This window comes from Malurus melanocephalus, unplaced genomic scaffold (genome assembly GCF_030028575.1).
Source record: "Malurus melanocephalus ecotype Western Australia unplaced genomic scaffold, MMel_1.1 scaffold_488, whole genome shotgun sequence".
NCBI classification, from domain to species: Eukaryota; Metazoa; Chordata; class Aves; order Passeriformes; family Maluridae; genus Malurus; species Malurus melanocephalus.
In genome coordinates, this window is record NW_026623720.1 from 392,162 (window position 1) to 407,296 (window position 15,135).

The 15,135-nt window shown below is 53.6% G+C and overlaps 2 protein-coding genes across 2 annotated transcripts; one reads left to right on the top strand and one right to left on the bottom strand.

Annotated features, from left to right (window-relative positions):
• Window positions 1-81: 81 nt before the first annotated feature.
• Window positions 82-7,672, top strand: ZC3H12A (zinc finger CCCH-type containing 12A). The gene is made up of 6 exons (XM_057381031.1): window positions 82-162; window positions 279-722; window positions 3,694-3,833; window positions 4,393-4,627; window positions 5,088-5,194; window positions 5,299-7,672. The coding sequence occupies exons 2-6, from the start codon at window positions 322-324 to the stop codon at window positions 6,297-6,299; spliced, it is 1,884 nt and encodes a 627-aa protein (XP_057237014.1). The 5' UTR covers window positions 82-162; window positions 279-321; the 3' UTR covers window positions 6,300-7,672.
• A 4,371-nt stretch (window positions 7,673-12,043) lies between these two features.
• Window positions 12,044-13,324, bottom strand: LOC130582383 (uncharacterized). The gene is made up of 3 exons (XM_057381043.1): window positions 13,224-13,324; window positions 13,051-13,153; window positions 12,044-12,783 (listed from the first exon to the last, which is right to left on the bottom strand). The coding sequence occupies exons 1-3, from the start codon at window positions 13,319-13,321 to the stop codon at window positions 12,319-12,321; spliced, it is 666 nt and encodes a 221-aa protein (XP_057237026.1). The 5' UTR covers window positions 13,322-13,324; the 3' UTR covers window positions 12,044-12,318.
• Window positions 13,325-15,135: the final 1,811 nt, after the last annotated feature.

Consider the following 15,135-nt stretch of genomic DNA (forward strand, 5'->3'; position numbering starts at 1 on the left):
GGGCCAGGGGCGGGCCGGGGAGGGCCGAGAAGCGGCCTCCGCTCCTCCCCTTCGCTCTGCCCTTCCGCCCTGCGTTGCTCTCTGGTATAAATCGGCGGCCGCCGCCCGCCCCGCTCCGGCCCCATGGAGAGGCAGCGGCCCCCCGGCGGTGGCAGCGGCCCGGTGAGCGCGGGGGATCGGGGCTGGGCGGCTGTTCGGCCGGGCCGGGAGGGGACAGAGGGCCGGMGGCACTGCTATCACCGCTGCTAACCCCCATCTAACACCGCTGTTCCCCGCAGGTCCGGGCGGTGAGCGGAGGCCGCGAGTGCCCCGCCGGGAGCCATGAGCGCGGGCAGCGTCGCCCCGGGCTGGCCTGAGGCGCTGCCGGCCACGGCCCGGCCCGCAGCGGGGATGAACAGCAACGAGAGTCCCGAGGGGCCCGGGGACTGCCCCGAGCTGCAGCTGAAGGTGGATTTCTTCCGCAAGCTCGGCTACTCTTCGGAGGAGATCCGCGTGGTGCTGCAGAAGCTGGGCCTGGACGCCGACACCAACACGGTGCTGGGGGAGCTGGTGAAGCACGGCCCGGCCGAGCGGGACGGMCCCGAGGCCCCTCCCGAGCCCGGCGAGGCCCCGCTGGTCCCTCGGGGCGGCGCCGGAAACAAATCCCCCGCGCCCGGCCCCGAGGAAACGGAGAGCGACAACCTGAAGCCCATCGTCATCGATGGCAGCAACGTGGCCATGAGGTGYGTCCCGGGTGGGCGCGGGGCTGGCGGGGTGTGACCCCCGGGTGTGAGCTGCACAGAGCTCGGAGGAGAAAAACTCCGGGGCTCTCACTCAAAGCAGCCTCTTCTGGGTGCTTGGAAAGGGGCTGGTAATACTTTCCAAGGTGTCTCTGTAAGAGGCACGGCTCTCACGAGGGTGAATATTACGTTTGCCGGTGCGGGCCGGTTCTCATTGCCCCAGCAGTCACGGGACAGTGATGAGGGAAGCATTGCTTTCTCTAAAACAGACATTTCCCTCTGTGCTCTAGCGCTAAGGGGATGACTGAAGAGACGTTGTGCTCTTAACCAGTGGCTTTGTGTAAGTTTCCGTAGCAGGAAGTTGCTCAATAAATAATTACAGGTTAATTAGAGAAGGCTTTGTAATATGGAGTGGCACTGGAGACCTGTCTCCAAGTTGTGCCTGTGGTATTTTGGTTAATTTCTATACGAGGCAGTGAACGATGAGATGTCAAAGGTGTCACCAAGGCAGGGCTGTGGCTCATCCTCAGCATCTTGTGTGTCCTGGTGCTGCTGGAACAGGTCCTGTTGGACACTGTGACCAGAGGCTCCAATATCCTTGAAGCATCCAGAATCTGAGGGCTGGATATTTATTGGTGTGATTCCCCAACTTTGACCCTGGCATTTGCTGCCACGATGGTGAGCATTGCTTCCTTCACACCAACCCCAGCAGTGTGCGTTCCCCACCTCTGCACAGGGGGGTTCTGGTATCTTGAAATTTAATGTACCAGGTTCTGAATTGAGTTCTGAAGGCTTTTTTCTGTTGCAACTCAGAAGCCGCCTCCTTGTTTGTTTGTTTGTGTATGCAGATTTTATAAAAAATAACTCTAGTTGCAGGTGGAGCCRCCATATGTGTTGCGGTAGGTTTGAGGTGAAAGTGCTGAGTGGAGGTTTGTTTGCAGGTGTGATTTTCTCTGAGCCCTGGCTGACAGTTCTGAGAACAGAACTGAGAAAAGATGGGGTACAGGCTGCGGGTGCCGGGGCAAACGAGGAATGGTGATGGCAGTGGAGCAAGGCCAGAGAGTGAAAGCTCTGCCTGGTGTCCCTGCAGGAGAACCTGTTCCAGTTCCTACCCTCTCCACTACTCTGGGAGTACTATGGAAAATGGCCCATTGTGARCCCAGGCTGATAAGTGATTGGCAGCAAAGTTTACCTTGGATAAGTGCTTGGGCTTTAACAGCAGGATTGGCTGTGTGTTAATGAGCAGCCTCTTACTGGTGAAAGTTACCCCAGAATGCAGAGGGGAAATCACAGCAGCTGTGAGTCAGGGCAGGCCAGAGCCCAGGGTCTGACATGAGAGAAGCAGTCAGGCTTTTTTTTTTTTTTTTATTTAAGCAATTTGCTAGAAGGGGAATTCCATTCTGAAACTTCCTGTATTGATGGTGTGATGTTCCCTGCTGATTCATTTGCAATGTGTACCGTGGCCTCCCTCAACAGCTCTTGACAAACTTATGCAAATCATAGTGGAAATTAGTTTTTACTTCCTTCTGAGGGAATTTTTCCTTGGCTGCTGCCAGATCAGATCAGCCCAATTAGCTGCCTTCTGGAGATTTGAGGTTGGTAGCAGGGACTCAAAAAGTAAATAACAATCAACAGTCCCCCCCCAAAAAATTACCAAAAAGCATCTGGTTTTCATTTATCTCTAGAAGATTACAGTAACCTGTSCCTGGCTATTTATAGCTAAATCCATCTGATATTGGAGAAAACTTTTAGAGCATCTTGTGATTGTGATTGTCAGCCTTCTGTAATTTAGGATTCTTATTGGAGGTATGTTAGAGTCTCTTTAGATGTTAGTTCTGTTGCCAAGTGTTTAATTCTTTTAGAATAAGTACCTTTGTACAGCCTTGCAACTTTCTTTGTAGTTTCAAAGAAAGGGTGAGGCTGGGAGGGGAAGTGAAGTTGGTRGTGGTGCTGCAACAGTGCCTGTGCAGGAATGGCTGCTGTGAGGGGCCATTCCAAGGGGTGCTGGGAGCTGAAATGTAATTCAGGGGTAGATGATAAGAGTAGCACTTGGGACTGGTAGTGGCCAGGTGAGAAAAAATTTCCTGACCTCTGAGAGCAGTTTCCTTTGGTGTAGAGCATCTTCCCAGGATGCTGTCACAGAACACAGGCAGTTGGATCCCCAGAGTGATGAATCAGGCTGGAATATAAATACTGAAAATTTGCCAGAGCCATTATCAGCAGAAGAGTTGATTGCACTGTAAATACTRGTGCTTGTGAAACAGGAGGGGCAGTTTCCTCGTAGAAGTTCTGGAAACTTATTGATATGACCTMATGAATAATTAATAAGCTTTTTGCATCAGTATTTGGCTTCTGACCAAGTTGTCAAACTTTGTTCTCCAACTGCCATGAGGTGTTCACTCACCCAGCACAGATCACAGGAAATGTTGCCATTTTGTGCAAATAGTGCATTTGTAGAAGAGATTTTGAGCCATAATGGAATGAATCATCTTTCTTTGAGGTGAAAGTGTATAAAATCTGTTTTCCTGAAGCGATTGGAAGGATTCTGCAAGCAAACCCCCGATCAGGGTACACTGCACCCTGGCAGGGACCAGCCACTGGCATTAGCTGTCAGAGCTGCACAAAGGGGTTTTGGATCACATTGTGCTCTGGGCTAAAAATAACCATCAGAAGTCCAGGGTTGAAGTAGAGGCTGTTTCAGAGCAGCTGCAACAGTTCCAACTTCTGTCTCCCTCCCTCCCAATGAGTATTTGGGTGTTTACTGGTATTCCGAGGGGCTGAAATGAACAGTGGTGCTGGGCAGGTCTGAGTGAGAGTGTTGTTACACAAGACAAGCCCCTGTGTTTGCTGCCTGTGCTCCTCAGCACTACTGAAGCTTGTCCGAGTTGCCAGCTCCCTTTGCTCTATGCAYTGCCTGACAAGTCTGTACTGAATAATGAAGGAATTAAAGTCTTAATTTCCTCCTTTGATGCAGCCATGGGAATAAAGAAGTGTTCTCCTGCCGAGGTATCCTTCTGGCTGTCCAATGGTTCTGGGACAGGGGACACAAGGATATTACAGTCTTTGTGCCATCGTGGAGGAAGGAGCAGCCCCGACCAGATGTGCTCATAACAGGTGTGAAAATATGAAAACCAAAAGTAGCTTTTCTGGCTGACTGGTCTGTCAACTTAGTGAGCTTGCAGAGTTCTGGCTAAGTCAGTAATTAACTTCAGAATGGAAAGTCTGAGTAGTAGGAGATGCAGTGAGCTGAACTGACCAGGGAGAATTAGTCATTAACTTTTCCCCTAAGCCAGCTTTTGCCTGAATCAGTTGGAATAATTCAGAGAACAGGGAATGTAGTAGTACTGCTCTGCTSCCTAACTTCTTGTCCTTTATGTCTTGAATTTTTTCCTCTTGCAGGGATTTTTTTCCTCTTGCAAAGCACTTTGTGCTTTGTATTTAACTGAAGCATATTTAGCCAGAATTATTCAAATTGWGGGGAGTTTGCGCTGAACTTGGAAAGAGCTCAGATTTCTGAGTCACTCAGAACAGCAGTGAGCAGGATTGAGTACAGTCTGGGTTGTGGAGGGATGGAATGACTTCCCATTGATTTTTTTGTTCATTTATGATATTACTTTATCCACGCAAAGGCCTTTGGGCTGTGCAGGTGTGCTCACAGTTGTGTTTGCTCTAGACCAGTACATTCTGCGTGACCTTGAGAAGAAGAAGATCCTGGTGTTCACCCCATCACGGCGGGTCGGGGGCAAGCGYGTGGTGTGCTACGATGACCGGTTCATTGTCAAACTGGCCCACGAGTCTGATGGCATTGTCGTGTCCAACGACACCTACCGGGACCTGCAGAACGAGCGTCCCGAGTGGAAGAAATTCATCGAGGAGCGTCTGCTGATGTATTCCTTTGTTAATGACAAGTATGACATCTTTCCTGGGCTTTTATGAAAGATCTGTGTGAGTGTGCTGCTTGTTCTGATGGAGCAATACAAGGGATGCATGAAAAGAGCAAAATGCTGGTAAAGAAATAAAGAAAAGTTGTAGGATACAAGGAAAAAGGAGTTGTGGCATCTCAGTAGCTGCTCATAGTTTGGAGCTAGGAGCTCCAAGGAGAGCTTCAGGGTGCAATTTTCTCACAGGACAATTGTTAGCAGGCTCAGCAGCAGGTACTAATTCTGATCAACAACCAAGCATTAAACCTCTCCTGTGCCTCAAGGGAAACATTTTGTGCTGGGGTGGACTGGGTGGCGGGAGGGTTATCTGTGCAAGAAATGGGAGAGCTTCATAGGGCTCAGATAACTTTTGATCTTCAATTGAGAAGAAACCAAGCATCAACCCAAAAAAGTGAGCTGCTCCTGACTGAGATATGTTTTTCTTTAGGTTTATGCCTCCAGATGATCCCTTAGGGCGTCATGGCCCCAGCCTGGACAACTTCCTCAGGAAGAAACCTGTAGTTCCAGAGCACAAAAAGCAGCAATGCCCTTATGGTAAGGCCTGTCTTATGTATGTGAAGAACAAGGCGTCTGTGTAAGTGTCATGCATAATCTAGTCAAATGCAGCTGGTCATTCCATGTTCTGGCTTTCCTTRCAGGGAAAAAATGCACTTATGGAATTAAGTGTAAGTTCTACCATCCTGAAAGGATCAACCAGCCCCAGCGCTCATTAGCTGACGAACTCCGYGCCAATGCAAGGCTGTCTCCAACCAGAAGTACCAGTGCCAAGGAGGAGAAAAAGGGCAAAAAGGGTTCCCAGGCAGAGCTCTTGTGCTCTGTGCCCATGGAGAGTGACAAARGCTCTTTGCAGAAGGTCTCTGCAGAGAGGAAGAGCTTGGTCCACAAAGCCAAGCCCAGCGACATTCCGCTTCACACCAAAGGCTGTGTGTCAGGCAGTGTCTCCCCTGACAGGTACCARCAGCCTCACATGGACTCTCTCTCTTACATCTCTCAGGAGCATCTCGACTCAGGYATTGGGTCTCTGGAGAACCAGCTGTCTGACATGTGGCCTCACAGATGTACCAGTCACTGTGACCCTTCCCACGCAGAGCAGCTGGCTGTCTGCACCTGTGGTAGGCAGAGACCTGTCTACCCCCATTCTCCCAGCTTAGAGCAGAATGGTCTGGTCTCTTACAAGCACGGCTCCCATAAATCTTCTTCCTCTGGTGCTAGCTTCTTGCAGTACAGCCCTGAGATGTCTCACTCAGGAGCCCCCCACTCTTTCTCAGGCTATGGAGTGCCTGTACACCCAGGTGGTGCAGGGGCAGGGCAGTACAGCCTGCCTAGTGAGTTCAGTGCCACCACACCACACTCACGGGAGTTCTGGTCTGAGCCGTACCCGCTGCCTCAGGTGCGATCCCCGGGTGTGCGTGACCCCCGCACGGTGCACAGGGCCCCCGYGCCGGCCTATGGGGACTCAGGGCCCTGGGCTGGCTCGGAGCAGTTTGCTGAGGAGAGGGCCAGCGTGCACACCAAGCTGTGTGGCATCTTCCACCCACACCTGGTCGATGCTGTGATGAGCCGCTTCCCACGGCTGCTGGACCCACAGAGGTTGGCAGCAGAGATTCTCACCTACAAGGCACAGAACCCAGGTATGTGAGGCAGGTGTCAAGGGCAGCCAGGCCTGGGGAGAGCTTGAGGGGCTTTTTTTGCCTCTGCAGCTGCCATGGATGCCTTCTGACTGCTCCWTCTTATTCCTTTGGAAGTTCCAGGCTCCAGCTGGAGGCTGGATCCAGATGTGGTGTGCTCACAGCAGATTCTGCTCTAGCTCTGTCAGCATGCCTGTGGGAGAGGTGAGAACACCCTGGGGTCCCACCTTTTCCAGGGGCTGCTAAGCAGGAAGGGAGGCTGCAGCTCTAGAGCAGGACTGTTCYTTTGGGGTTCATGGGAGTCTGGCACACTCTGAATTCCTGCAGTTGTCCATAACTGGATGTGAGAGAGATGGGTGCTGCCTTTGTAGTGGCCTAAGGCTAGTTTCTGAAGACCCAAATGTCTTGTTAGTGCTGTTGTTGGTAGTCCCTAACTAAGTCTCTTTTCTAAATCCCACCATTGAGATCTGTGGCAAATGTTGGGTTATTAGTGTTATCTGAAGCTGAGTTTATCTGGCTGGTTTTACTGGTGCACTTCTTGAACGATGCTTTCCACATCCCTCCCACCTCAGCTTATCTTCCTGGGGYGAGGCAGTTGTGCCACGTGGACCACAAGTGCTTAGTGAGCTTCTGGGAGCCAGGAGCACAATCCTGGCTCAGGAGGAGCAGCTGGACACTGCTCCAGAGCTGTGTGTGAGTTGTGTGTGGGGCATGTGCTGAGAAATGCAGTGTCAGAGCAGGTGGGTGAGCTGAGCATGCTGTCAGCACACCTCTGAACAGTCCCTGGTCCCTGTCCCAAGCTGGCTCTGTACTGACAAGGATTTATATGTGCCTTTTGTTTCAGACAGCAATAGGACAGCTGCAGTCACATCTGGACTGCTGTCAAGGGCCCTTCCTGAGGAGTCTTTAATATTTTTCTCTGTGTCTCAGTTTAGAGACAATTTTTAGAGGAAATGCTCTGGAATGAATGTTTCCCCTAAAGAAAAGGGTTTCAGCAATCCCTTTCCACTGATACAAAAGGAGTTTTCTGGATGAAAGTGAAAAAACCTGTTTATTTAACAAACAGGGTGCCTGTGAGGCAAGGGAAAAAAGAATGTTAGGTGTTGAACCATCAGAACCTTACCCGCCCCCCCCTACCCACAGCAGAACAAACCAACCCAAAATGCCAGGGGAAGGGAAAAACTACGGAGCACGTGGCAAAAAGGAACAAAATAGCGGAAGGTTTTGTCTCGGGGTGGAAAGTCCATGGAGGAGCTCGAGGGGAAAACCAAATAGGAAGCTGGTGAACTTCTGACGTTGGTCTCCTCCTCGCAGCACATGAAGCTGGTGGATTTAGAGTCCTTTCTTTCCTTGGTTCAGCTTCTCCTGAGGTCTGGGCTGAGATGGGGCACAGCTTCCCAGCAGGTCTGCACCCACCAATGCCTGCTGATAGTCTGATTCTCAGACTAAACCAAGCTGAACAGTCCCAGGAGAAACAGAAGCTGCCAGAGGATTGCTACTGCAGTCCAGGGAAAGAAACTTCTTGCYTAAKCTGWCAAAAACCAAGCTAGCTAAAGCAGCAGTGTAACTCCATATGTGCTGCAAACCCAAAGTGAGCTTGAACAAAGCCCACAGAGCCCCMCTGGCTGCCASCCCACTCTGGRACCYRCCTTAAAGCTRCAGGACCCATTTCTGGGCATAAAGCAGATGATCAGGAATAGAATATCATCATAAATTCACCCCAAGGCATTCTTAAAGCTGTTGCTTTATCTTCTTCACCAATATTTCCATCCCCTTTGGCTGTTCCCAACTAGAGCAGCATCCAGAGTTGTAGAATAAGACTTACGTGGCAAGACTGTTCCTGTCTCATTTACTCTTACTCTGTAAAATATTTTCTATTGTAGGTACTGTAAGAGATTTTAAATATGCAATTTAAAAAAACCAATTGCTGTAGTAATTGGTTCTGGTCCTGGAATTTTGCTGTGCTCGGGATGCAGAAATATTCCTGGCACTTGCAGGCCAGAAGCAGTTGATTTGTTGATACACATTGTATCTGTGTGTGTTGTTGTTTTCTAAATACAATACGCCCTTCTGTGGTTAAACCAAGGTCGTTGAGTGGCAAATTACGAAGGAGAGAGTGGAATGCAGCTGGTCCTGAAAYCCTCCTGGGAACAGTGTTGTCTATTCCTGCTCTTCCCTCTGATGTCCGAGGAATGACCTGTCCAGACTGGCACCATGTGCCATGAGACCACAGGGACACAGAAACCTGTATACCTGGTTAATAATGATACATTACAAATTAGTAATGTTTCATGTTAGTAAGCAAAATGCTTCTTAATTTTAAGTAACCTGATACTTTGCATATTTGTAAATTACAGAAAAAAAATGGTTTTTAATGTTATTCAGCACCTTGCAGTTTTAATCAGTGCTGTTCTCACCTCAGCCATGCGTTGCTTGGTGAGGTGGGTTTGGATTTCTGGTGGAATGCTGGTATCTGCTGCCTCTCTTGCAATGAGAAGATTAACATTTTGTACTCCCCAGCTGACACTTGCTGAACTTTCTCTATCACTATGCAGTATAGTCGTGTACTGAATAACCATGTGACAGCCATAGCAAAGGAAGAGCTATGTTATATAAATAAAAACTGCTGAGTTGACATATTTGGTCTCTGCTGCCTTTGTGGAGGAAAAGTTCAACATTTTGGATGGCTTTCCAGGAAAGAGAAATTATCCTTCTTCCCCAGGGTTCCTCTGACAGGCTTTGATCTCTGTGCAGTCTGAGGGCTGGTTATTGACAGGCTGTTAATCGATGCAGTGAGACCAAAACACCCGTGTGCTGTGGCAGATAAGAGCATATGCAGTGTTTCTGTTTATTTGCCTTTCTTGGGGTTGCTCAGTGTTTAGGGCYGGCGCTGGCAGGGGAGGTGGGACAAGCAGCAGTGCTGGCTCTCACTCAGCACCACAGTGTAGGTGTTTCAGCTGCTAAAGCACCTGAATTTTGGAATTTTGGAATCAGCATGGACTGTGGCTTTAAGGGGCAATTCCACAGTACAGTCTGGAAATAAATTCATATTTTATCCAGTTACAGTACATCTGTGTCAGATGTTGATGTGGAGTATGCGAATGGTAACATGTCCAGACTTTGCTCTGAACATTTGTTATGGACTGAAAGGGAATTGCAGTGGGAATATCAGTGCTYGCATTGTGGTGTAAGGATCTTCCCCTCCCAGCTGCTCCACTGCAGCACAGCACGTTCTTATCTCACTGGTTAAATAACTTTATGGTCTGTATTGAAACTTGTGCTCTTCATTTACCACAGGGCAATGACTCTAGTTAATCAGAAACCARGGAGGCAGGTACTCCTAAAGATCAGCTGCATTTCAAAACAAACCTGCAACCTCACAGTCAGAAAGATCTTTATTGACTGTGGGAGAAGAACCCTCTGAAAACGTTATTGCAGTGCCAGAGCTCACGTGGCTCTGTGTGTGGGTGGTGGGGGAGGATGGAGTGGTGTGGCAGGGATCTGAGCACACCTTTAACCAGGTGAGGAGTTTGCTGCTGTCCATAATGGGGTCTGGAGTTGAACAGTGCAGCAGGTTTTTAAGGCTGRTTTTCTTCTAAAAGACAATAGGCATTTCTAGTTTTAGAAAAGGTAGAGGTTTATTTTTGCTTCTCCCAAAGCTGCACTGAGACACAAAGGAATCAATGCAGAGGTTCATGATCACAACCAGTAGAGACAGAGCTGCTGGTGCCTGATTCTGGTTGTGCTGTTTCTATTGCAGTGATGGTCCTGGAGGCACATGGAACAGTTTGGGAGGGTCAAGCCCTAGCACAGATCTGGTCAAAGTTACTTCCCCAAACTGCTGTGTGCTGCYGGGGCAGCAAGCCAGCACAGCCACAATCCCATTGCTGTTCTCTGAGTTCTCTCTTTCATTCACACAAGGTGCTGTGTCCCCATTTCCCAAGCTCACTGTGGTGCCAGAAATTAGGGAAGTGGGAATACTGGTTTGAACTGTTGCTGCCTCACATTTTTCMCCCCTACACACTCCACAGTGCCAGGAGTGGTGGAGCTGCTCGCCTGCACACCTTGGCAGCCCTGCTGGGACTGTCAAGGTAGAGTTTTTGGGGTGCATCCTTTGGCTCAGCACTTCTGGGGCTTGGGGACAGAGCCTGCCATAACTGCTGGGTGTTTGCTTTGTGTTCCTGAGCGAGACAAAATGGGTCAGGTCTGCGTGTCAGCTCACYGTGCTGCTGGAGGGAAGGAGGTCACACATGGGCCTGTTGAAGGTTTCCTGTGCTCAGGGGCTTCCCAGCCCTCATCCTGTCGGCTGTGTGCCACTGAAGCCTCGTGCTGAGCTTCAGGAGAGGCTTGCTCCTCCAAGCAGCCCACTCTGCTCTCCAGGGCTTGCTCACCTCTCCCCAGCACCGCTGCCCTTGCTCCCTGAGCTTCCATTTAAACCCAGCTGGTTTCTGCCGTTGGGGGTTTCTAGGATGTGGCTAGCTCAGTTCTAACATTTTAGCGTGTTTTCAGAGGCAGGAATCTGACCCGAAGTTCCTGTGCAGGCTGTGGGTGCCATCCAGGGGTGGTTATGTACGTGCTGTACCTGGGAGCAGGTTCAGCACCAACCCACTGTGTTCCCCCAATGCTGAGGCTGCATGGCGGCTGCTCTCCCCACTAAGGGGTGTCCCAAGCATGGCAGCAGCTCTGCACCCTGTACCCCAAACTGCTTCTGCAGCACAGCTTCCCTGTAAGACAGCACTGCAGGGTGAGTAACTGCCAAGTATGGCACACAGAGAACCAAAAGCAGAGCTGGGGGCTGCCCCAGGGCGGTGGGTTGGAAGGAGGTGGGGAGACTGGGATGGGATTGGGATGGGATTGGGATGGGGATGGTGCTGCTACCTGGGCAGATGCTGTCAGCACTGGCTCTCCAGCCCCACCCTTTTCAGTTCTCTCACCTCCTCCTAAGGGCCTGAAGCCCCCCGTGCTCCCCAAGGCCAGGGGCTGTCCCTGGAAGCCAAAGCCCTGTCTGGGGTAGCAGCCACCAGCTCAGCCCTGCTGACAAAGCCTCTGAGGCCCCTGGCCAGGACTAGGGAGCAATGTTGCACAAGTGTGTTGGAGTAAATAGAGCCCCAGGTTAGGCAATAGGGTCAGGAGGCTTTGGATGGCATGGTGGCTGGGAAAGGTTTCCGTGGGCTGTGTGGTGCTCTCACCTTGCTGCAGCTGCTCTGGTGAGGRGCTGCTGGCTGTAGCTAACACTGCTTGATGTCACCTTCCCCCTCCTGCACTCTGTGAGGCTGGCTGGGGATTTCCAGCACAAGAATTGCCACGGGAGAGGTAAATGGTGGCTGCAGCAGGGAGGGGAGCTTGTCTGGTGCTCCCGTGGTCTCCTAGCATGGGTGCTGCTGTGATTCCAGCTTGTGGCTGGGGTTTTACAGCAGCAGGGCCCCAGAGCAGCTCATTTGCAGGACCTGGTTTACTTTGGTATTTCTGAGCAGCGCGGGGCTGTCCCASCTCCACCGCAGCGGGGCCAGGTGGGTGCAGGGTGAGTCAGACCGCTGCTATTTGTGTTGCATCAGTTCCCTGTACGTGGGAGCTGCACGGGCACGTTGGGAGGACAGATCCCTGCCAGTCCTGCCCGCTGCTGGAGCCTGTCCCCAGCCYCTGCTGTGCTTCAGCAAGAGGTCTCCTCTCTCTGTCCCCAAAGAGCTGGGGCTGCTGCAGGGCACTGTGCAGCAGGGAAAGACCAGACAGACACAACGGATGKAAAGCAGCTGCCTGTATTGAACAGTGGGAGCCCAGGGCAGGGTCAGCCCCCGGTGCTGGACCAGATCCAGGCATGGGGCAGCCCCTCAGCCCTGCAGGGGAGCTCCTGAGGCTCAGCATCCCGGGCTGAGCTCTTGTGGACRATGAGGGCCCCTCTGCCATTCCCAGGAGCCGGCTGCCCTTGACCACTGCACAAGGAGTTAGCCCAGGGTTGTGACATGTGGGAGCAGCTGATGGAGAGGATGGATGTGGCCGATGAGGAAGTCAGCGCGTGAGTTTTGCACTCCTTCACCCCAGTGCAAGGTGACTGAAGCYGGTGCTGGCCACACTCCTTGTTCCTGGAACCTCCCAAGGTGCAGCAAAGCTGGGGATGCTCCTCGGTGGGCTCCAGAGGCAGCCCCCACAAAGCACAGCCAGCCCAGGGGTGGCTCTGGGCAGGGAGGGCTGTGATGTGTCCTGGGGCAGACCCAGAGCCAGCAGCTCGTCCTGACCTTCCTCCCAGCTGGCTCCTGCCCCCGGGAAAGGGCTGCAGTCCTGCTGGATGGGGCTGGGCCYGGCCAGCACCGAGGGATGGAGGCACATACAGGGGTTCAGCTGGGACTGACCTGGCCTGTGTCCTGCAAGGCCTGGGCAGGGAGGAATGTGCATCCTTCCCAGCTCGCTGAGGCCCTGCTCACACTCACACTCACGTTTTCTGCCTGTCCAACTGGATGGAGCCACGTGGTTGCCGTGGTGGCTCCATCCACCGGCGTCCTGAACAGAGCAAAAGAGAGAAGGGATGCCAGTGGAAGCACCCAGCCAGGCTCCTGGTGGGAGCTGGTACAGAGAACTGGAAACCTTTCCCAGCACCCTCCTCCCAGGTACCCCCCCAGGCTGCCCCGTGCCACCCAGTGCATGGGAGCTGGTGAGTTCTCCCCACTGCCCAGTAGCAGAGGTCAGCACCTTGTCCCATCCCCAGCTCTGATGGCAGGTCCCCCCTTCCCAACTACTCCCTGTGCCCCCTGCAGCCCCAGCCCCTACCTTCWGGGCTCTCTCCCTCGCTCCCACTGGCACTTTGGTCCTCTGCTTCCCCCGGCAGCTCGGGGCTGTCGCCGCCGTTCCACTGCCAGGGCAGCTCCTGCAGCTGGCACAGGGTGTGAGGGTCTGGGCTGTCACAGGGGGCTCAGGGGGCTGGGACCCCGCAGGGAACTCACCCGTTGGCGCAGGCTTTGCTGCTCCCGCAGCAGCTCCAGGAACCGGCTGCTCCACAGGAGCTTCTCCGCCCCCAGCTCCGTGCAGASGAAGCGAACATCGGCCTCCAGCGCCTCCAGCCTCCCCAGCACSRYCTCGCTGGCATCACCAYGCTGCTGCTGCTGCCCCAGCACTGCCCTGGCACCACAGCTCAGCTCCTGCCAGGCCCCCAGGACACCTGCCAGCCCCAGAGACACCCCTGGGCCAGGGACACACCTGGCTGGGCAGCTTCCAGCGCAGAATCTGAGTCCCCATCCTCCTGCTCCTCACTCCCCTCTAGTCTCAGCTGCAGGGCTGTGCCGAGCTGGAAGCCAACACGGACAGTGGGCACTGACAGATCGGTGGGCAGCGGAGTCCAGATGGCACCAGCCCTGTCTGGGGAGCTCCCCTCGTGCCCCCCAATGGGCCGTGTCACCGGGCTCAGCTGTGTCCCGGGGGGTGACGAGCACCGCGGTCCCCAAAGGGTGGGAGCATAGGGGGGAATTACCTCCTCGGTGACCTGGAAGGCGCTGTCCCACCAACTCTTGTAGCAGATGAGCAGGACCTGGGGAGAGGACGGCTCACACCTGCCCTGCAGAGTGCAGAGCCTGGAGCGATGCCCCGGTGTTCCCAGTGCTCTTGKTGGCCACAAACACAGCACCCTGAGCCAAGAACCAGCTCCCCGGGAAAAGGGTCCAAATCCCACTGCCAGCTGTTGTGGTGACACCCTCCCCGTGCTCCAGCTGCCCCACAAACCAACAAACCCCACAAACACCAGTCCTGGCAGCAGCACAGGGGTTGAACCCCACAAACAGCCCTGGCAGCACCGGTGCAGAGATTGAACCCCAAACACACCCCTGGCAGTAGTGGTACAGGGATTGAACCCCAAACACAGCCCCAGCAGTAGTGGTACAGAGATTGACTCCCCCACAAACACAGCCCCAGCAGCAGCAGTAGAGGGATTGCACCCCACAAACAGCCCCAGCAGCAGTGACACAGAGATTGAACCCCATAAACTGCCCCAGCAGCAGCACAGAGATTGCACCCCACAAACAGCCCCAGCAGCAGCGGTAGAGGGATTGCACCCCACAAACAGCCCCGGCAGCAGGGATTGCACCCCAGCAGCACCCCTGCCCTGGCTCTGACCACACGCCACATTTGGAGCAAGCAGAGGTGTGCGGTGATCCCTGGGGAAGGGGCTGTGCGGTACCGACCCAGGCCAGGCTCCAGAGCCCCCGCAGCCCCCGCAGCGCCGTCCCGCAGAGCGCCAGGAGCCCCGAGCAGGCGGAGCGCAGGATGCTCCTCCAGCGGGGCGCGGGCGGTGCGCGCTGCCGGCCCATGGCACCTGCGGAGCGGACACACGGCTGCAGAGCCGCTCCCAGCCCCGCGCACCGGAGCAGCGATGCCAGCACATGCCAAGGGGCTGTCCCGACTCGCCATCAGCCGGGACAGCGAGAGGGACAGACCCCCGAGTGTTTGCGGGACCCCCGCCGCCCCCTCCCCTCTGCCCCTTACCCCGCCATGCACCGGGCGCGGCCCCTCCTGCCCCTCGGCGACCAGATGAACTCCTGCCTAATCCTCTTGGTGACGAGGCCGTGCAGGGATTAGCGTTCCCCTAACGCTCCACCTTTGGGGTCCATAAGGGCAGTGGCTGCTCTTGTACATTTTTCTTTGCTCAGGATCTAACTCATCACAAGCAAAGGACTTGGGATGTATTTCTAACCACTTTTAGCTTTAATTAGCAGCCAGGTAAAGCCTGTGCAGCTCCCTCTGATTCCTGTGCCCAGGCACTGGCCATCCTGGGGGTATTTAGTCACTCAGGCTCTTCAGGAAATAGAACTGTTCAGAAACCAAATGGAAGTTTTAGGCACAACTGCTTGAGTCAGGACACAGCAG